Source organism: Leptodactylus fuscus, chromosome 6 (genome assembly GCF_031893055.1).
Source record: "Leptodactylus fuscus isolate aLepFus1 chromosome 6, aLepFus1.hap2, whole genome shotgun sequence".
Taxonomy (NCBI): domain Eukaryota; kingdom Metazoa; phylum Chordata; class Amphibia; order Anura; family Leptodactylidae; genus Leptodactylus; species Leptodactylus fuscus.
In genome coordinates, this window is record NC_134270.1 from 9,588,317 (window position 1) to 9,611,186 (window position 22,870).

At 43.1% G+C, this 22,870-nt stretch overlaps 1 protein-coding gene across 5 annotated transcripts in view; it reads left to right on the top strand.

Annotated features, from left to right (window-relative positions):
• BAHCC1 (BAH domain and coiled-coil containing 1) overlaps positions 1 to 22,870 on the top strand; it is a 107,224-nt gene that overhangs the window by 51,309 nt on the left and 33,045 nt on the right. For 4 of the 5 annotated variants that reach the window (XM_075279330.1, XM_075279329.1, XM_075279331.1 and 1 more), the window contains exons 3-4: positions 4,220 to 4,402; positions 20,308 to 20,406. In XM_075279330.1, coding sequence (XP_075135431.1) covers positions 4,220 to 4,402; positions 20,308 to 20,406 — 282 coding nt within the window. Of the gene's footprint in view, positions 1 to 1,657; positions 1,795 to 4,219; positions 4,403 to 20,307; positions 20,407 to 22,870 lie in introns of those variants that run through there. The other variant, XM_075279332.1, reaches the window with a different exon arrangement.

A 22,870-nucleotide genomic window follows, 5' to 3' on the forward strand; every position in this document is an offset into this window, starting at 1 on the left:
CTGACTGTGCCAGGTAGTGTCATGACTGGATTTGGTCTTTTGGGCTTCGATCCCTGAGCTCCTTGAAGTGGAAATATCCTTAACTTAACTCCTGAACTTTTGCTGGAACAGCTAATTTTGTGTTTCTTCAGACCAATCTTCTCCTCCAAAAAGCATGCGAGATACTTCTACAGCTTGGCCAACTTGCCACTTTATGGCCACGTTATTGAAGTTACTCCTAATGTGTACCAGATGGTAGCCCAATATTCCCCCTCCATCATCTACCTAATTTCCTATGCCAAAACTACCATTCTTTGTTGGTAGGTTGTTGACCATTCTACAAATTTGGGCTAATAGAGAAGGACCCTCCTAGAGGAAGATGTGGGCCACATCTGAAATGGTTCCATTGGAAATAATGGACGTCCAGTCCTTGACTGCCAAACAATCTCAACAGAGTTTGTCCATAACAAAAACTCCACCCGAGATCTCTTGGATTGGAATTCTGTATCATATCTTCCAAAATTCTCTAAGGGGGGTGCGTATTACTAGGAACGTTGAAAAATTGCTGAAACAGAATCTATATCACACCCCACTGGGGTAAGAGGAACGATTGTGACCTCTATAACCACTATGACACAAAAAGTTTCTCTACCGAGTTGAGACATCTGCATCCTCCATCCTCGTAGATGAGACATCTGCCCTTCACCAGTTTCGTTGGTGACCCTTCGTCCATTGGTGACTAAAATCCAAAAATTTTAAATTTGTAATCTTTTTGCTGCTTCAACATTTGATTCCTAGATCCTAAAGGGGTGAAAAGCCACATTTCCTTCGATGTTTAGATATTTTGTTGTCAAATATATGTCTGAAGAAGCCACCCCACCTAGTTGGTCCCACAAGGGTTGTCCTCCAAGATCTTGGATGATGAATAGGTCTAGTTGTCTGATCTAGAAATATGGGAATTTTTTTCATGGATCTTGAGAAAGACTCCTTATGAGATCTGCTTTGGAGACCAGAGGTGAAACTTGTAGCTATTGGGCTTGGACTATTGAATGGCCTCTGGTGGCCGATATTGGTTGTCACTCCTACTTCCCAAAAACACAACACCCTAGATATTTTATCTATCCGACCGACCCTATGAAACAGTGGACAGCATTGAAAGGGTTACGTAGGAAAAGAGACGACACCCCCCCCCCCCCTTCCCTAAAACCACACTTGGGACACTCATTTCCAAAGCATCTAGGAGGGAGCAGTTTGGCAGCGTGGGACGACCCCCTCCGACAATTTCCCTCCCATCACCAACAGCACGGACCTGTTTTCTATCAGAGGCAAATTACTTTGTGTGTTTTCCCTTTTTTTTTTTTCTCGTGCTCCTACGTTTAGAAACACATGCGGCGCAGAGGAAGGAGGGGGGTTAAAAAAAAAAAAATTTCAATTGTAGACTGCATATTGGATAACCCCTTTGCTGCCAAGAACAGCCATAAAAGCAGTTAAATAATATGGGACACATCAGATTGCGATGCTCCCATCTGGACACGGTAGGGTTACTGTATCCGTGTTTCCAGGACTCTTATCCCAGGAGAGATCCCCGCCATATGATCTCACAATAAAAGTTTTCTTTTTTACGATCCGTGTAACTGTTTCCCTTGCTATTTTCTCCTGTGAACGGCTGCTGTTGGGTTGGCAGGTCCTGTTTCTCCCTCCGCTTCCTCATCGTCAAGCTATTTATTGGACCCTTATGGGGTATGTGATAAAACAGTACAGAGCGATCGTTATTACGACAGTCCCTACTAATCTTCACGATCATGTTCTTCTGGGGTAAGTCAACGGGTCTGGGGGTTTCTTAGGTTGTGTCTTCATTTTTGCTGGGTAGATGTGTATGTTGTTCTTCGTATGATTGGGTTGACACCACCGGTGGGATTGTTTTGGGACAATTACCCATGTAGGATGGCACGTGCTCACTGGTTAAGAATGGTTGGACGTCTATACGGCCAACGATATTGGTGATATCCACCGCATGCTTTTGGTGATCTCGCCGAAAATGGTTTTCCCATAGGTACCCCAATATTTCAAAAATTTCCAATTTATTTTTTTTTAATATTGGGGTCACTAATGCAAATTGGACTGGCACTTTTTCCAATAGTCTATGCCCTGTACCCCACATAACTGGCCAGACCCCATCACTTTTTAACGAAAGTAGACATTGCCGAAAAAGAGACTTCGTTTGGTCACAAGGACTCAATTTCCTGCCATGCTCATGCCAACTTTTGGAATGCAACGTATCGACACATGTGCCCAGTTTATGTTCAGATTCATTGCAGATGACCATCAGTGAATGGAAATCCCCCGTCAAGTACCGTGGGTGTGAGCCAGGGTGTGGTTTAGGATGTGGCTCTCGTTCTGCCTTTTCCTCCAGTTCTGTTGGGAACATTTTTGGAAGGGCAGGCAAGCCGATAGTTTGAGAATATTGCGCTGCTCCCTTAGGTCAGAGTTGAACGTGGTCCATCTCTTCTTCTAACAGCTGTGTGTGAACTGGCACCGCATGGATACAACTGGGAACAATATGACAAGTATTTAAAAATAGGGCTTGGAAGAACTGGCTCGGGTTCATGCTAAAGTTGTTCTTTTGGGTTTTTACGGTTCACGGGAATCAGGGTGGGAATGTGGTGGAAGCTTCTTCTTCGTAACAACTGTAGAACATCTGGGCTTTCCATTGGCGCCCCTACAGAATCGAGTAGTAGGTTGGCAACTGGTGACTCGTCAGCTAATACGGCCCTATCATACTCGCAGGTAGATCATGCTGGAGCTTGTGGTCCGTTGGCTGCTTAAGCCTAGCCTTGGAGGTCTTGGCTGAGGGCTATGTGTGTGTGTACGAGGCGTAATCTGGAAAGACACTTCTGACATCTCGCGGGGAATTTCACATCTGGAAATCACTCCCTGTCAGGTGACAGAAGCAGCTGGAGGAAGATGGTGGGGGGGTGAGAGTCTTATGAGGCTTGGTAGAAGATGTGAGATTTTAACAGTGCCCCGAAGGCTGGGAGGGAAGGGAATTGATCATCCAATGATACAGTACACACCCTGTACACTGCTCGGCTATTGCACATGACTTCCATTAATTACTCTGTTTCTTCTTTCCAACTTCTGGATTACGCTTCGGTTACGAGTTGTGTTTTTTTTTATATTCTTCTCCTTTAATTTTAATCCCATAATAGTAAAAATGTTAAGTCAATAAAATTCTTATGAAACCATGACGGCTCTGCGTAAGGTCATATTGTAGCTACAATGCAAAACGTACCGTGGTGAAGCTATGGTGGTTGGATTCACAAATGGAAACGAGTGACCAAATGGACCAAATTTTTATAGAAGGACCTAGGACACCCATAACCGATCCAAAATCAAAAACAGAGACCTGAAATTCTCAGTCTTCCTTCTTATGACCATGACGTGAACTGTGGATATTGTAATTGAGAATTGGGTCAACCGGGAAGGTCACCTCCCCCTGACTTCTCTTCCTTCTTTTTATGGTTGAGAATTACTCATCTCCGGCACACAACTAGAGATTACTTGGGAGTGGGGATTTTTCAGGATCCCAAAGGAACTTCTTTTCAGTTGCAATAGTAAAAAAAATAAAATACACGTTCCTGGGCCTAAAAACAAATATTTATAGGGTATATTTTTAATCTGATTGGAACCGGTCTTGGCAGCCATATCGGTGTTACATAACCACATCCTGATGTTTTCCTTCACTTTGTATGGAACAAACAAGTAAGAGATTAGATGTTGCCTGACCACCATTGAATCATCTAGTTGCCCCTCTAGGGGACAACTTTGCCGCGCTTTTTTGACTAATCTCTTATAAAAACGTCCAAAAATTATTTTTAGAATTATTATTTTTTTCTTTCTGGGATGATGTCTTCTCAATGAGACCATTCTACACATAAGCTAGGTCTAGATTTTCTCGAAAGATGTGGTCCTTTGGAGAGGTTTCAACCACCTTGTTGTAGATCGGGCCTAGATGACTACTTTCACAGCACCACTTTCTCAAATTCCAATGTTATATGGCAATCGTCGTAGAGAACGGTTGCCATTGATTGACTTATGAGAACGTGTCTAGTTCCCATGCTGCCATATAGGCTTCCAATTGGAATAGATCTCTACGTAGATGCAATCTTAGAGTCATCTATTGGGTTGATAAATCTCTATAGTACTCCAAAAGTCACCAAATTATCTTTTTGTTTTTCAGCTAGCACCGGTTTGATGGCGAACTCTTCCCCCTCCTTCATGGGCAGTTTTCTGAGTAGTAGCTTGGGCTCTGCAGCAGCGTCGGCCCACCCAGCCGGAGCATCCTCATCACCATCAGAAACCACCTACAGGGGACCCCACGGGGCCGGAGCCTCTCAGATCTGGTTTTCTCACTCCCATGAAGGTCAGTACTACCACGTTTGTGGTCATGTTGGTGGGTTGTAGTACTTTATGTATAGAGAACAATAGAACTTGTTGTTTAGGTTTCGTTCGGTATGGTTGGTTTGGAACCATGACTTTGTTCACGGTTCCTCACCTCAGTTTCCCTCCACCACCGGCCCTGATACATACGTATTCTCCTCCCCCCAAGAAAGAATTTTTAGTTGCCTCAAGTGTTCCATCATCAACTTATCTCATCTCACCTATTCTGTATGAAATTTCCACAACAAAGCCTGTCAAAACTTTAGTCTTGCACTCCCACTGCCCTCATCTTTTCCTCACCAGAACCTGCTTAGCGGCATTGTCTGCAGACACCTGCAGAACTGAGAACTGAGGCTAGATAACCCTTGACCCGTTGCGAGTGTTAGGAATGACTGTGCCCTCTTCATTGCATTAATCTTTACACTTTTAATCCTTTCCTTCTGAAAACCAGCTTAACATCATAAGGCCCAGAACTCGACCGATGGGTTGGTGTCGAGATCTCTCGGACAACGTGCAGGAGGACATCAATGATGTTGTGCTCCGTTGAAGGTCTAGAGTAGTGACCTTCACATCTTGCACTTGAGGGTCTAGAGTAGTACTGATGACCTTCATATCTTCTGCATGGATGACCCATGTGGTTGGGTTGACATTGGCCATGACATTGAATGTTTTTGTGACTTAACCTTAGAATCCATGTTCAATGATATTATCTAGGCCACCCAAAAATCTAAACCGTCCATCTGTTCTATAGGTTGAAACTTTATCATTACGAGCAAGTCCATGCATGCATGGGACGAGGGAGGGGGAATTGTCACTCGGCAGGTTTTTCAATCTCAACATTATATAGCGATGTGGTTATGGCCAAGTATTGGCCCTTGGGCCAAAACTGTTTTTAAGTTGTCATGCCATGTAATAGATCACCCATTAAGCAATGCCCTCACCCATAATGGACTTAAGATACTTATTTTAAGTTCAATAGTCGCCGAACAGGTGACTCCCCTGCCCGACAATGGGAAAAAAACTTCAAGACCTGTTATGTTGCTAGCCCTTGGGCACACAGATTATTTGCACCTATACCTTTCAGCATTGCGGGATAAGCTCCTCTTGAGTCATGCTTTGAGTGAACGAAGCACCCCTAAGGGACTCTCCTAGGAGACGGATGTTTTTGTCATTGAGATGTTGATGGTCCGTTTTGCTTTTGGGAGCAGGTGTAGTAAGACAAACTGCCTTAGCCGCAAGGTTCCTAGGGTGGAGCAGCCTGTATTTTAAGCTGGTTTGAGTATGTCAAGATATGTTGCGTTGACGCAGTGTTGGAAGATAATTTCGGGTTGCTACGTAGACCTATAGGTGGTAGGACTATTGGGTTGGTCACCATTACACTTTCGAACCATCTTCTCCCGGTAAGACTACACCATGATAGTCAAAATGTTCATTTTCACTGGAACTGATCCCAAAACTCATTTGACCCTTTGTAGACTAGCTTTGGGCCATTAAGTTGGAGATCTGCTCCTTTGCTGATATCCTGACAGATGATGAATATGGCAAGAACGTGGAGTTTGGCCTGTCCCATCTTTTTGTTCTCGGTTGTAACAAGCCACCAATTGTCTCTTGAAGGTATATGGCTTCTTTAATCACGACTGTACCATGGAGGTGTTTCCCATAGAAACAAAGGATTGGGCATGATAAAATCTAACATGCCCTCTCCTCCTTCCAATTTAAGAGGTTGCACTTTAGATAGATGGCCTATCAAGCTGAAATTGATGGGATCAGCCAGATTCTGTCCAATGTGTACAACCACCTTGTGTTGACCTGCTAACCTAGCTTATCAAGCTTATGAGTTGGTCCTTGACTGGTTAAACTGGCCATCTGTCTCGGCTCTCGTAAATAGACATGCTTGGCCCAACTCTGAATCAGGAGACACCTAGTGGTGGTTTATCTCCATCAGAACAAAAATTTCCAGCACGTTGAGCATTGGGATAAAGTCAGGAGACCATCATACTCAATAGATGTCCAGCCGAATGAGCGACATTAATCTAATGTGTGTGACCAGCTCTTCTCTGCTATGTACCAAGGTGTACAACCAGCATTGGCCACCTGTTAGCTTTTGGGGCAAAAAAGTTTGGCAAGAATTTTTTTTCTTCTCTCCTTCCACATACTTGGAGGTATAACATCCTATACAACTGGCAAACTTGTCCGGGCAATATAACCCCGTCATGTGTGTTAATGGACCAGGTGGATCCTTCCCATTTCTGTTTGACTTTTTTTCTTGGGGGGTTGGGAGGGTGTTTTGATTTTGGTTGGCATTGTGTAGAGGCTACTTGTGTTTTGACCCCTGGCTCATTGTGTTTGCCTCTTGTATCGGTCTTCTACTCGTTCTCTTTGTATGTTTCCTTGCACTGGTTGTTCTCTCTTCCTCTCTTTGGAAAATGAAGCCTGAAAAAGGGAGGGGAAGTTTGGACGGGGAGGGGGTGGTGGGGGGGGTGTAGTTCTGATGTGGAACAAGCCAGCTGGCATCTTTTCAGACTAGCAGCCGGGCATGATGCCAGGGCCCATCGCCAATACCACCTCCCGCTCTCACTTTCTTTAACTCTGCGTGTTTCTGTCTCTCTGTGACTGAACTAATTTGGGAGGAATCGGGGTGTGGCGAGAAGATGGCCTTGCCCTTAACCATTTGATTGCCTTTTTATACATGTGATATTCTACCAAGTCTGATATTGTCTGGGTTGGATAGGAAAGGGTTGATTCTATATGTGATGGCGCGTGGGGGGGGGGGGGCAGAAGGACGTGATGCGTTTCCAGTTGCAGACTCAAGGACTCGTAGCGTTTGAAGAGGCGGCATCACTCATTTTTCACTTTGGTCAAGTGACTTTATTGGTGCCACAAGCTAAAATCTTCAGTAGATGGGACCAGTCTGTGGCTTCCAAGCCGTGGTGGCACTACAAGATTCAGCACGCTCTTCCCCGAGCGAGCAGGAAAAGTTTGTCTGGCCTTAATTTAGTCTGTAAACCGCAAGCACTGGATGAAATTTTGTTGAAAGCAAACATTAAAGAGCCTAAAATACATGAAGGCCGGGGAAATCAATCTCTGTGACGGCAAAACTGGCGCAAATATGTAATTTAAGGATAAATGTGGCAGCGATTCCAAGCAGAAGAATCTGCCCCAAATATTGACCAATCCAACGCTCCACCAACTTTGTTTTTGCACAGTATTATGCCCACTGTATCATTTGGCCATAGTTGCCCCTATAAATGTCTTACACCAGAGCGGGACAAAGTTTTGTAGAGTCTGAGCTGGTGGGACCACACAAGAAGCCGGCGAGTCCCTTCTGTCTGGCTACCAAAAAGTTGTGAAACAAACCAGAAAAGTTACGGGATATCAGTCGGGGAACGGATTTCTGGAAACTTTGGGGAGAATTTATTAGGATTGGCATTTTCTACCAGATGTGCCTAAATGATTAAGATTCTCCGACCACCAGAAACTGGCCTCGATCTCGGGTGTAATTTGCACCAATTTTTTGGGCGTGAAGTATAGTAAATTTGTCAGTCCTCGGACTAATAGGAGTCGTGGAAGTTATAGAAATTGGGCCCTTGCAATTTTTTTAGACGGTCTCTCGTATCTTCAAAATCCCTGGTGGTCTCGGTTTAGTGAAAGGGTTAATTGGTGAGTTCCCTGTTGGTCAGTGGTAAATTCATGTTAATATTGGGGGCCTGACGATTGCCCAGCTGCCACCCCCAAATAGATCTTGACTTAGACTCTTCTCATGTTACATTGAGTTTACCAGGAATTATACAACACCCGTTTGGCGCCATTTTGGAAAATTTCTTCCACAAACCTGTAGAGAGTGTAGGTATATTGTATATTCACCCTTATGGTAATGAAGAGCCCTGTCCTGACCAATCCAGGCAACTTTAGTTGGTGGTAAGATGGTATCAGACTGGGTTTCGTTGGGTCCACCAGAGGTTGGGATTCTGAGAGCCTCCTCCATCTATGAAGACCATGTCCTTTGATCTGCGAGGTCTTTATAGGGAATTTAGAATGACCCTAGTGGCAAGTGAGTGACCCCAAAAGCAAGATATGTGGTTGCCCACTGCTGGATTAAAGAACATGAACACACTGGAGGAACATGTGGTACTCTGGTGGACCAGTCCAACCCTGGGAAGATCCTACATCAACTTTTTGCCTCAAAAGTTTGTCTAATTTTCCAAATCTTTGGTGGAAGCTTGGTAAGTCTTTTTAGACTTTCTATAGGGGTTACGGGATACCTGGTCTAGTTCTGACCCTGGGTCGCTTTGTCTCCTACCCCCGATCCCGTATTCACATGTAGTTACTTGTGCTATTGGGGTTGGTAGACTTTAGTAAAGTCTTAGAGAACCCCTTTAAGATACTTTTTTGAGTTAACGGCATAAGAACAAGTCTACTCTCCTGATCCTTGGCATCTGCACAGTGTTCACTGGTGGCAAAGTGGTAAGCCCCCCCCCATGACTCTCTCCTTCGTCATAACCTGCCCAGTAATGGAGAACATTGCCTTTTTATTTGGTAGGGTTGAGTGATTTGCTTTTGGGCTTCATATCCTGAAGCAGTTCCCTACTCCCACATCTTTCACACACCCTTCCCCAGCTCGCAGAGCAATACAACAGTGCTAACATCTGCTGCTTATCCCATCTCAGCAAGAGCTTCCTGCGCCCGGCCTTCCTCGCCACCAAGGGCTGCACAAGATTGGCAGAGATTACTTTTTTTTTTTCTTTTAACCCCGTATAGATCTGTTGCCAGCTGTACGATTAAAGGGCAGTGTTAAAGAACCTCTTTCACAATCTCCTATGCACGTGCCAGATTAGCGTTGCGGCATGCCGAGTGCGGCTACCACTTTCCTGTTTATTATCATTTTACTTCTTTTAATATCGCGCTGTATGTTTAATAGTCTGCTAGTTCAGGGGGCGATGTATAGCCCTGTGTAGCTTCAGTAACTTTAAAGGGGTTGCCCAAGGCTATGGTACGGAGCTTCACTTTTCAGACATCAAATCCATTGGTCTCGTAGCTATGCTGCAACTCAGTCCGATTGACGTGAATAGGGCTGAGCTGCAATGCCAAGAACAACCAGTATACAATAGATGGCGCTGTGCTTGGAAAGTAGTAAAGAGGTCACTGCGATCAATATCATGGTCCAGGATAACTCCTTTAAGGATTGTGTAGGTCCACCATATTTGCTCTACATGTTATAGGTGGGACGCCAACTATTGATTGCCATGGATAACCCCTTTAAGGATTGTGTAGGTCCACCATACTTGCTCTACATGTTATAGGTGGGACGCCAATGATTGGTTACCATGGATAACCCCTTTAAGGATTGTGTAGGTCCACCATACTTGCTTTACGTGTTTTTCAGCTGTGTACCCACCTTTTTTTAGATACTCTTTTGGCAACCCAGTTACATTATAAAGTGGACTGGGAAGAAAGACGACTGCAAATATCCACAACTCTATAGCTTAAAGTGTTTGGTCATAGCTGAGTACAGTCTCCACTTGGGTGGGACGAACATCGATCAGGGGTTGTACATCTAAGGCCCGGTTCACATCCCGGGTGAATGGGTTTCCAGTCGGAGAGTCTGCTTAGGGACCCCCTTTCCGTGTAAAAAAGTGGTTACCTTAGTAAACCCGCGGACCCCATAGACTATAATGGGGTCCATGTGGTTTCTGCTCGGATTCCACATGAAAAATGTGGAAAGAAAAGTGTTGCTTGCGGAGAGGGGAACGGAATCCCGAATGCAGATGTGAAGCGGGCCTAACTATTAGACATTTAGGTTATGTCCTGCACCGTGTCGGACTGGCCTACCAGAGTCAATTATGGTCCAGCAGAAGACACCCAAATGTGATGGGTACCATGGTCTATTGGAGGGCTTATTGGAGGTTGGGCCACAGAACCAATTTTATCTGTTGAGCCCAACACTGTATGCCCTAAGCAGAAAAACCTCAGTAGATGAAGATAAGACGTCCTTCCAACCAATCAGGTCGCGGGAATGACCCCGGTTTCAGTGAGCCGAGCTTGTGGGGGGCCACACTGAACTGTGGGCTACAGGAATGTACTGTAGTAACATGACTGGAGAAGTGTAATGTGACTGTGTGCAGACTCCGAGGAATGAATGAACCCTTTTATTATTCTTTTCATTACTCCAGCGTAACATGGGTTAATGGGTTACTAGATGCAACAGATGCAAGGAGGAGGAGGAGGACTATCTACGCCAATGGGGAGTGTAGAGCGGGCAGATGTTAATGAGCCCACGTACAGATGTTATTGACATACAGCCTGTTCTCTCCGATATCTAATCCATGGCTTGGTCATCTGTGACCGGGTTGGGTCCAGGCCCCTTCATGCGGCCTCTTCTCTCCAATAACTAATCCATGGTTCAGTCATCTGTGACCGGGTTGGGTACTGACCTGCTTAAAGTATATAAGGAGCAAGTTATGTTCTAGAGAAAAATCTATTCTCTCTCTCTCTCTCTCTCTCTCTCTCTCTCTCTCTCTCTCTCTCTCTCTCTCTCTCTCTCTCTCTCTCTCTCTCTCTATTTTTTTTTTTTTTTTTTACTGTAAATTTAATAAGCAATTAAAAAAAAAAAAAAATTACCCCTTGATAAAATATTTTTGCGAAAAAAAAAAAAAAATTGGACGGAAAAATATATACGTTAAAATTTTTTTTTAAAAAATTCGAAATCAGATTCCATTGTGTCACCCAAAGCAGGCCTTGCCCTTTTTGGCAGTGAAGGTGTCCAGGAGGCTCGGTAAGCGTGTCAGCTCTCTGTACGACTTCCCAGTCACCTGGTATGTATATTTATAAACCAAGACTGCTTTAGCGGCGCTCCACACCCCTCTCCCTCCTCCTACTCCTCTTGGGATCTCCTGTAGGGTTGGGTGTCAAGGAAATACCTGGCGTTACCTTTAATGTCGCTGCCAAATCTGCCGGCAGTTTCAAGGGCTTGCTTTGTATTCTTCAGCCATAACTGCGCTGCATAAGTTGTAGAACATCCTCGCAGGACTCCTTTTTTTTTTTTTTTTTTTCTTTTTTTCTATTAACCGTCTCTCTGCTGGATAAAATACAAAAATGTAATAAAGTAAGAATCTGCCGAGTACAGTTAGGACAGTTGTGGGTAAACTGTTCTCTCCAGCTGTTACGCTACAACTGTCAGGGTGGGTGCAGTGTTGTACAACAGTTAAGCAACCGCAAGTTCGGGGACACACGTGCAAGTCAACCTAGGGAAGTGTCTGGTAAAAGGGGGGAGGGCAAGACCAAGCTAAAATAGGATTTTTCTTTTTAATTCAGAGAATTAAAAAAAAATTAAAAAAAATCCAGGTAGTATTTTTGGGAATTTTTTTTTTAAAAAAATCAAATGATTGTCAGTATTTTTTTGAAAAAGTGAATATTTACATGTTTGTTTTTTAAAGAGTATTACATTGGCAATGTAGAATTGGAATTTTTTATTATTATTATTATTATTATTATTATTATTATTATTTATCATTATATTTTTAAATTATATTTATTATAATTTTTTCTTCTATTTAATAATAATAAAAGTAATATAATGTTTAGCATTATTAATTATTATATTATAATTATACTATTATTATTACAATATTTTTATTACATTTATTAGTATTATAATTATTATTATTATTATTATTATTATTATTATTATATTTTTATTACTATAATTTTATTATATTATATTTAATAATAATAATAATAATAATGTTTAGCATTATTTATTTTTTATTATTAGTACTATATTTTTATATTTATTAATACAAATAATATAATTCTATTATAATAATAATAATAATTATTATTATTATTATTACTAATTATTATGATTATTATTGATTTTAGCCGTTGTAACGGTGTTGCTATTATTTATTATCTCTCAGTTTTCTCTCGGTGGTTTGTAGTTGGGCAGTTCCCCTCTAGGAACATGGGGCCCTAACCCAATACTTTAAGGATTTGTGATGTGTCCATGCGTGGGATCATCTGCACCTCTTGAGCATTGTGGTGGCCTGGAAGCTCTAAAAAAAAAAAAAAAAAAAAAAAAACCACAAGTTTTTATAAAAATTTTTTTTTTATTTTTTTTAAAAATGATGTCAACAACGAAAATATTGGCGATGATATAATTATTATTATTGTAGTTTTTTTCCCATATCTTGTGCAGAGTATAGCGCCTATGGGCAGGGAACTCTTCCTTAAAAGTTAAGGCCCTACGTCCTTAGTCTGGACACAACGCACCTACGAAACAGCTAAAGAAACTGAGATAATAATAATAGAAATAATAATAATAAAATGTAATAATATGAACTTGTCCTGATGGACAGCTCCTTATGATATCTGTTCCTGTCATCTCCCCCCCTCCACCCCCGGGCAGGTACTTGCGGTCCGAGCTGCTGATGCCACAAAGAGAAAAATCCCCCTTTTTGTATTTCCTACTCCTCACATCCCATATTCACTCATCACCACATTGTTAATGTCCTCCCCCTTCCATCTCTCATACGTCTCTGCCGATCCCCGCCCCCCTCCTCCCCCTCCTGTCTTCAGGCATTGGCAATAAAAAAAATGTAATTAAACTTGCAAATAGAATTCCTAAAATATTCCCAGGTCAACCCTTTCCTTGCTGGATTGGCACGGAGACGACACGCGTTTCGAGGCTCGGGAAGACGACTAGTAAACATTGTCACACAGACCTTGTTGGGAATCAAAACAAAGTGTCAGGAATGAATATAGACGGTATGGGAAATCTGCCGCCGGCCCGCTTTATGGGTAGACCGTCATCGTGTTTTTAATCTTGTTGAAAGTTGTTGGGTTTCCTCTATCGTCCCCAGAATTCTGCCAAATTATAGTAAAGAACATTGAATTATCAATTCTTCAAAATTGGAGTTAAAATTTGTATTTTTTTTCTAGAATTTTTTTCTTTTGTTTTCAGAATTTAAGATATTTTTACATTTGCTTAGTTTGTCCGTTGTTCTGGTCCATCAGAACTGTAAAAAATGGGCTAAACTGGATCCATTCTATGATCGACACTAATGATGCCCGATGGACACGAGTTGAGCCCGATGGATCCCACTTCCAATAATGGAACTCAAAATAAGAGGACAGACACCAAGCATACGTATAGTGTAGGAAATCTTGAGGTCTCAATGGAAATTCAGAACAACAATGTGAATTTAGACCAAATGGCCTCTCACCTGATGTGGTTGTGAAATCCGTTCACAACCACATGTATAGCTTATAGACAGGTGGAGGGAGCAGCACGTCTCATGTGCACCGATCAAGGACCAATTGGGAAGGACCAGAGTTCAAGGAAGTGATGGACGGTGCTCATAGGTTTATTGGGTAAAAGGATGCACAACGCAACAAAAACACCGCGTTTCGGGCTCACACGCCCTTTCTCAAGTGCATAAAACTTGTGTCCGAAAGATTGTGACCTATGAGCGCCGTCCATCTCTTCCTTGAATGGGGTAGATCCGATGTCTGTTTTTCGACCGAAATCAACTAATTTTTCAGCAGGTGGTTTCTGACGGGTGGACATCAAGAGAAGATGTGAACCTAGCTTTATTATTGTGATGGGTTTGGGATGTCATGTAGGGGTTCCTATCTCCGTCAAAGAGTAAGGTATAGACTTGGACAAGGAAGCGTAAATGTCTGGGTGACCAGAAGACTCCATATGGCACCAATGGAAAATCTCCATCAGTAGGAGGAACGGGCAGTTCACATAGAGTTTTTTGGCAATGGATTGTGACGTGGAATCTGCCTCAAAATCCACAGTGGAAAAAAGAAGCGACATGCCCTATCTTGCCGTGGATTCGCTGTCCACAGCTCGAGACAACTCCAGTGTAGGCCCATTCATTTGGGCCTACGCAGGAGCGGGATGCCACAATGAAATGCTGATGTTGCATTGGCATTACATCATGGCGAGCAGCGCGGAATGTTCACACGGCAGAAAAGGTTTTCGTGACACAAACCCGTGAAATCCACACTGTAACATCATGGCTATGCCGCATAGATAGTGCAGAATAAATCTAGAAGCAAGAAGTCCAGGTGAACAACGACTGATAATGGTGCAGGACTAGGAATCCCTCTCTTTACCCTAGCCGTCATATTACTTCCATTTTTGCCACTTATCAAAAATTCCAAAAACATTGATACATTTTCAGCTTTTAACTTTTGTATCAGCTGCAGTTGCAGGTTGCCTTGGCCCGGCTCGCCCTCTGTCCGCTGTACTCCATCCTCCCTGGCGAGTCTATCTCCTAATTTTGTAGAACACACAAAGACTTGTTGTCTGCGCCTTGTCCTTGAATGAAGCCATTTCAAGTCCTGGCGTAGGCTCCAAGCTTCAAAGCAGGCTGCACATTTTGTACCCGGGCATCTCTGCCCCTTCGCCCTGGGAATTCCTGAAGCACAGCTGCACGGAACTTCATTCTGTGGGGCTCAGAATCGCCAGCTCTGTTCCTAGGGCTCGAGGCCGATATGAGACGCAACTTTTTTTTTTTTTTCCTCCAAGGGGCAGCTGTTATGATTCACAGTACTCAAAGTACTCTCTTCAATACTCAATAGGCTTCCTAAGCTCAAAGAAGCCTTATCTCCTGCTGAGGGAGCTGTCTGCTTAACTGTGTTACCGACTAGACATGTCTTTCCAGATGTAGGCTCATATGGCCTTACTATATCTCATAAGTCTTTCCATGTGTCAGGAAGACGAAGCATGATCGGAATTCATCAAGTGGTACCATTAAAGATCTCGGTTCACACCAACTGTAAATTTATAGGGACTATTGATCTCAGCGAATGGATTTGCTGGACAGATCAAGTAAGCTTGTGTTAAGATATGCATAGATTAAGATAGAAGGAGCATCTGCTATAGCATTTATTATTGTCCTTTATATAGGGCCAACATGGTCCACGGTGCCTTGCAGTTTGTTTCTGAATATAGGCATTGTCCCAAGTTCCTTACAAAAATTGGCAAGATCTGTAGGAACTTGGTTTGGGATGGTTATTATCAACTTTGATTCCAGTTCTACATTTCGGGACGAGTAGGCTAAGACATATGTGACCTCAGATGACCACCAAATGCTGGATGCAAAGAAGGCCACCATTTGGTTGAGATGTTTTTAGCTTGGTACTGTTCAATTGTTCACATATTGTAGGTATTATGGACTCCAGTGGAGAAAATGGATCCCAATTCACGTGGGTGGCCCATAAGTTCCTTAAACTCGCATACAGTCAATGATTTGTTTGACAGACCTCGAAATGGGGATGTAAAGCCTTCCACAACTCACAAACCATTCCAGTTTGGAAAGTTGAAAGTCTTGGTCCAGATAATATTGGTTTTACTTTGTTTATTTGGAGATTGCCATGGTATGAGCCGCATCCTCTGTGGGAACTGTGTGGAGGAAGAGGTTCCTAACTCATGTTGGTCAGCTCTTCCTTACCCATAGATGACCTCAACCAGCATAGACCTTGATTAAGTAGCCATTTCCTGTGTCGAAAGAGACTAGGTGGGGTGGATTGATGAGGTGAACATCATTTCTTTGGACAACTCTTTGAAGCTGACCATAAATTTATAGTCTACATGATCAGTGGCTGAGATGGTGGAACCCTTGAAAGGGGTAATGATGTATTTGTACTAGTGATCCAGCGATGGTTACATACATTTACATCCATCGTGAAGTGTTGGACTGGTCCACCAGAGGATCTAGCACACTAATGATCCAGCAGAAGACACCAAGTTTGAAGCGTACTATGGTCTATTTCCTAGGGCTTGTTGGAAGGTGGACCCCCAGAATCATTTCATCTGGTGGAACCAAGGACCTTCCATCCGACACTGCCATTGTGTAACCTCTTTCCTAGAGGGAATCACAAAAAATTAAGATATTCCTACGTATTAGTAGATGTAAAGAATTTTTGGAATGTTTAGGAATGTCTACTTTAATACCTACTAACAAAGAGATATAGAATGGGCTCGATGGAGAAACCGATGTCTCCAAAAGGTGGACGCATATTGGAAGAGTTGGTCTAGATGTTTTTGATATTCTGTTGGAGACTTCCATGTGGTGGACATCCTTCCTCCCTCCAAACAAGGAAGAGTTGTAGCTAGGTTTAAAGAAAAATTGTTTGCTAACCTTTTTGAAACTCTTTCCAGCTACTGAGACAAACCCGTCTCTTTGTCTCAAATGGATGGCTCTATAGGGTGTGCAACAAACAAACAAACAAACACTTAGATTCTGGACTTCGGTGGCTGGACCATTACCAGAAGATCACTTATGGGTTTTTCCAGTTACCTTCAGTACATATTCCCAACATCTTTTTGTTTGCTTTCAAAAGCTGCCTTATGGCCCATTTTGTCTCCACTCATCTTACATCTGAAGACTTGTTTTGTTACTTGCGGGCGAGGTTGACTACCTTGATGCATTAATGCAAACTGATGTAACATGAAATATGACATTTGCAGTAATGAGCATTCTGCGGCTCTGACACATAACTCCGATTCTTACCCCCAAGATACAACTCCTATTCTTTGTTAGAACAGGTTCGAAAGATGTCACTGGGGGAGGAGAACAGATGTTCACCTATAATATTCTTCACTAACTCCATATGAAAGTGCTGGGAGGCGGTGGATGAGTCCAGGGGTCAGTGGAAGGTTACACGTGGGAACAGGGCATCTGTGGTAGAGGAATTTACTGACTGCTGTTTACTTAAATGAAAGCTAGTAAAAGTCTTTTAACAAGAGGCAATTAAAAGAGACAGCTGCAAGAATGTCGAAAGCTTGGAAGTCTTCTTTCCCAGTCCTCCTCCTCCATAGACTCCAATCATTCTACTGCAGGTCAAGGAAATGTGACTGTTTCATTGCATCGAGGTACAAACCGCTGTGGGCCATGGAACGGTTTACGTTCCTCACTAGAACATCCTTAAAAGGGCTCGTCCGGCCAATGGAACGAATAAACAAGAACTGAAACTCACCTCCCGAAACCCCACACACTCCCGTTCCATTGACTTCTGGGTCCCCTGCTGGTCTCTTCTTCAGGGTCCTTCTCGACACACAAGAAATGACTACTGAAGAGGGCCAGTAATAAAGTAGTCATTTCCTGCGTCAAAAGAGACCAGGTGGGGTGGATTGATGTGGTGGACATGACTTCTTTGGACAACCCCTTGAAGCTGACCATAAATTTAATTTATAGTCTACATGATCAGCAACTGAGATGGTGGGACCATTGAAAGGGGTAATGGTGTATTTGTAATAGTGATCCTTCTATGGTTACCAACATTTACATCCATCGTGAATCGTTGGATGGTCCACCAGAGTACCAGAGGATCCTCCGATGGGCCCAGGTTCTAACACAGTAATGGTCCAGTAGAAGACACCTAGATTTGAAGGGTATTTGGTCTATTTCCTAGGGCTTGTTGGAGGGGTGGGAACCTCCATCCAACGCTGCCAATGTGTAACCCCATTCTTAGAGGGAAATACAAAAATTTAACATATCCATATGTATTAGATTTAAAGAATTTTTGGAATCTTTATGGATTCTTACGTTTTAGTCCCCAATGCCAATGCCAGTCAGTTATCATGGCTATTGTATGTTTTTTTAGTTATTTTTTTTCCGTGACATTGTGGGGATTGTGTTTGCTATTGCAACTAGATGAGCTGCAATACCTACACTGACCAGACATAGCAGCGTTTTGTGAAGGCAACACCCTATACAGTCTATGTATATGAGTAAGTGGATGTTTTTGATTCTTTTTGGGTCAATGTGCACCATAGAAGGACTTTTTGTGAGCCTCTGCTAAAATTGGTCATCCATAAGCCAGCAACATTCATATCAGGTTAAGCCCCCCCGAGGGACAAAATTTAAATTCCAATTTCATACTTTGGACCCTCACACTTGAGCCTATATTATAAAAAAAGCAAATTATCTTATCAGTATGTTTATAGCACATAAAGAGAACCCTAAGGAAACCGTCCCCGTCTCCGGGAGCACAAACAAGCTCTGAGGACATTGGCCTCGTCTGAGTGAAGTCAATGACCTACGAGGCGACCGTGCTAACCGCCGAGCCACCGTCTCCTCCGAACCAGAGGTGGCTTATAATAATGTCATTTTGGGGTTCTCTCAGGTCCCGGGACTGGAGGGGGCTCAGATTTGCCCCATCAATCATTATGTTTGGTAATAAAGTCGGGAACGTGTTCTTGCTGTTTGCTGCAATTACTTGGTGTGTGAGGCTCACTGTGTGTAATAAGAAGTGATCGAGAGTGGATATTAAAGAATAGTGTCCCAGTGGGTGGGCAGATATGCAAAAAATTTTGCTGATTGAGCCCATCTTAATCTAAACTCCGTACCTGAACTGTTGGGTTAACCCTTTACGTCAACTGGTCTTGTGGGTTTTTTTTTTTTGTTTTTTTTTTAAGCAAATAACTTCTTAAGGGGGTGTAAAAATATCAGGGAGGTGCGGGGAAATGGTGCAAAGTAAGAACATTGTCAAAAATAGTAGGGTCAATCGTTTAATATTACAAGTGAATGACGAAGAGAGAGATGTAAATCCTACCAATATTTGGTGTGACCTTAGCTCTTTGGAGGAGGAGTCCTGGAAGTGATGATCCGGCCCCCGCAGAGCCCTGATCTCACCATCATGCAGTCTGTCTGGGATGACATGAAGAGACAGACAGCAAGCCTACATCCACAGAAGATCCAAGATGGCGGAACGACCTCCCTGCCCAGTTCTGCCAAAAAGTGTCTGCAAGTACCAAGAAGAACTGATGGAAGGCAAAGGGCCAGAGTCACACCAAATATTCATGGGATTTAGTGCCCCAAGCCCATGTTTGTCTTCAGTAGGAGCCACTTCTCATAGATGAAGACCACTCTAGGCTATGGTGACCATAGTCACCCATATTTTGGTGTATAGGGTAAGGAAAATGACAACTGCTCCGGAGAATATTCCTTCCACACGGCAGTGGTTGTCGCTGTTCCTCCACCCCGTTCGGTTTCATAGGTGTAGTAGGTACATGATTCATTCCATAGGGATGATGGGGTGCATTGCATCAGTTGTTTTGTAAGATCGAGGAATGTATGATTGGTTTCCTGGGTGAGGAGATAACCCATAGTACAGACAGTTCTGGTCTCCGGGGCAGGAAGCATGGCCGACGTGCCATCCTCTGCTCCTACATGACACGCTATCTTCTCCGAGCAAAGGTTTATACAAGGAATGTGCAATGACTAGATATTATTCACTTAGGAAATTTGCATTCTTAAAGGGAAATCTGGTTTTATTGTCTGATTCTGGAAGGGGCAATGGCGCTCACTCTAAAGGGGTCCATTAGATTATAAAAACCAGCAGCAGCGCTAGCCCTGATTGTGGCCGAGTGTGGTATTGCATCTCGGTCATATCCACTCTAGTGCTGGTATTGCATGCACCCCATGGACAATAGCGGCGCAATTTTTGGGGAACGGCAACACATACCAGCCGGAACAATTGGCGCATAGAAAATGTCTGTCTAGTCAATGCCTGGTAGCAGCTGGCCAAGGCATTTCCATTTACGTTGTGGAATGATGGTTAATATTTTCCCATACACAGATAACTTGGCTAGTGTGTGGCTTCCATAATGGGTCATTCAGCCGATTGTGGCCAAGTCTTTAGTTGTCCCCGTCATGGAAATCTGAGTCAATAAGACCCATTTTCTTCAAATTTTGGATTAATGTTTCAGCAAATGTTTAGATTTGTCTGTGACGCTGTAACTTTTTGAATTGGTCGGTGACTAACCATTAGTCAGAGGAATTGTATGGTACAAGGATGTGTACAGAGGGGTGGTCAGGGGCTACACAATTCTGTGTTCTCATCAAGTAAATTATGTTTTTGTTTTTTTTCCAGGTTATCCTCGTTTTTCCACGTTTCTACCCATGAGCCACTTGGACCACGGAAACAGCAATGTTCTGTATGGACAACATCGCTTCTATGAGTCCCAAAAAGGTAATACATCAATTATACCACAGGCGGAGTCCAGAAACACTGCCCCTAGTGGTCATGGGCATCTTGTTTTTAGAAGAGCCCCTTTAAAGGGAACTTGCACCCTATTATTTACAAGATGTTACTGTGACCAAGCACTAGAGATGAGCAAACTGGTTCAGATTGAACCAGATTTGACCCAAATTTTCCAAAAGTTTCAGGTTTACTTTGGGGGTTCGTCTCGCGGGAACTGGAAGTGAAATTATTATACGATGGAGGGTCTTCAGATCTCAAAATATAATTGATGGAGGTGTAAAAAATATCAGTTATACTTACCTTCCCTCACCTCTTCTGGGCATTCTTGCAGTGTCCATCTTGGTTGTCTTCTGGCCTCCTGGGGTGACCTCATGCATCATGAAGCCTGTGATTAGGCCGCAGTGGTCACAGGGGGCTCGCAGAAGCCATGACGCCTGCGTAGTGTCATGACATAGTTCTGCACCATTGGACCTCTGGGGCCCTATCACAGGACTCAGCATTGACCACTCGTTGCATGACATCACCCAATTTTCAACGTTGTCCCTTGGGTGCATGACATCATCAGGAGGCCGGAAGAGGCCAGAAGAGTACCCCTGGGCCTTCACCTATTGTATTCTGATGTCTTAAGAGACTCGAGGATATAATAATTTCACTTCCGGTTTACGACCAACTTTTGTAACCAAAAACAAATCCTCGGGCCAAAACATATCCTCGGAGTTTCGCCCATCTCCGCCATGTTTCCGGACCATTGCCTAGTTTCACGTTCCGGCCTCTCCATTGTGTGACTGTCCATTATATCTCCTTCTATCTCCTGCTCTCCAGCATCCGCTTATTCCCTCCTCGACCGCTCCGTCATCCTTAAGAGGTGTGAAATGAATAATACAATGGCTTAAGTTGTGGTTTAGATCAATCAGTACGCATGATGTCATTGTGAATGAGGTCAGGGGCCATTAATTTGGAAGCAAAACATAGAAATAAGGAGGAGGCGCAGCCATTGTGTTTCCTCCTTCGGCAGTAAGTGGCTGAGAACATGTTTATGGTATGAATGTTCTATTGTGCTCCTTATGATGGCTTCTTAAAGGGCTGGCTGAGATTGAAAAAAAAAATTAAAGCTGCTAACCTTTTTTTTTTTTTTTTTTTTAATAAACAGCGCCACTCTTATCCAGTGGCCATATGTGGTATTGCAGTTCAGCCTTATTCTCTTTAATATGGATAAGCTGCAATACCAGGCATAGCCACCAGATTAGAGTGGTGCTATGTCAAATAAATAAACTAAAGGGGAGTTTTTTTGGGGGGGAGGATTTAGATGCTGGACTTGGAGGATCCTGGATAGTTCTGACCTTGGGTTGCCTGTTATACGACCATGTTATACTAGAGTGAATGTGTTATCAGAAAATGATCTAATTTTTAGGTTAAACATAGCTTTTATAGAATTTTTGGTAAGGTATTAAAAAAAGACCTGCAGTTCTGACTCTGGCCACTAAACCAAATAATAGGCCGAGACTTCCTGTTTTCTATCGGTCTATTTGCAGCGGTTCGTCACTTATCAGCACACTGATGATCATAGCTATCATGTTTATGTAGATAAGACACAGAATACACCAGCCACTATAGGAGATGTCACATCTACCCCCCACCCACTCGCCTCTGCCCAAGTCATAGAGCCATGCCTAGAAAACTCCCTCATAGGGTCTGCTCCAGACCATTGTGTCTATGGCCTAATGTCCATCTCTGGGAGACACAAAGTCTTATTTTTTGGCTTAGTGGTAAGAGTCGTAATTGCAAGATTTTTAAGATTTTTGAAAAACATTGAAATAATAACATGGAAAATTTAAAAAAAAATCACCAAAAATTTCTAAATATGTTTATATGTCATTTCCTTCCCTTTATTAAAAAAAATAAATAAATATATCCAAAAATATCCAATGGACACTGAAATAAAAAAAAGTCAGATTCCATTCCCTTCTTCAGCCCGTTCACCTGCCCGCTGTCGTGTCGTTGTCGTGCACAAGTCTTGCTACCTCGTCTGGCACCAGGCAGGCATGCATGCAGAAATTCAGCGTTCACGCTCCGATTTTTCTTGTCGTCCCCCCCCCCCCCCCTTCCTTTTGCAAAGTTATAACTAAGCTGAAATAACAGGACCGGACTTGAATTTTTTATGACCTGCGTTTACTTAACCTTCTCAACGTTCTGTATTACTTGCCGCATGAAATTCCTCCAGTAATCCCCCACTAATCTGTCCTTCGTTGCATTTCTGAGGCTGAAGAGCCAGCAGGAATAGCAAGTGGCGGTCTGGTGACAATATTAAGATTAGGAGGCAAAATAATGGGAATGGCCGACCGGGATAAATCCTATCTGCCTGTGTAGTCTGTGGCCAAGGTTAGTCAACATCTTCTGCCTATGCCGCTGGCAGGTAAGTGGCCTCAATCTGCTCGGCTATATTAAATTAGAG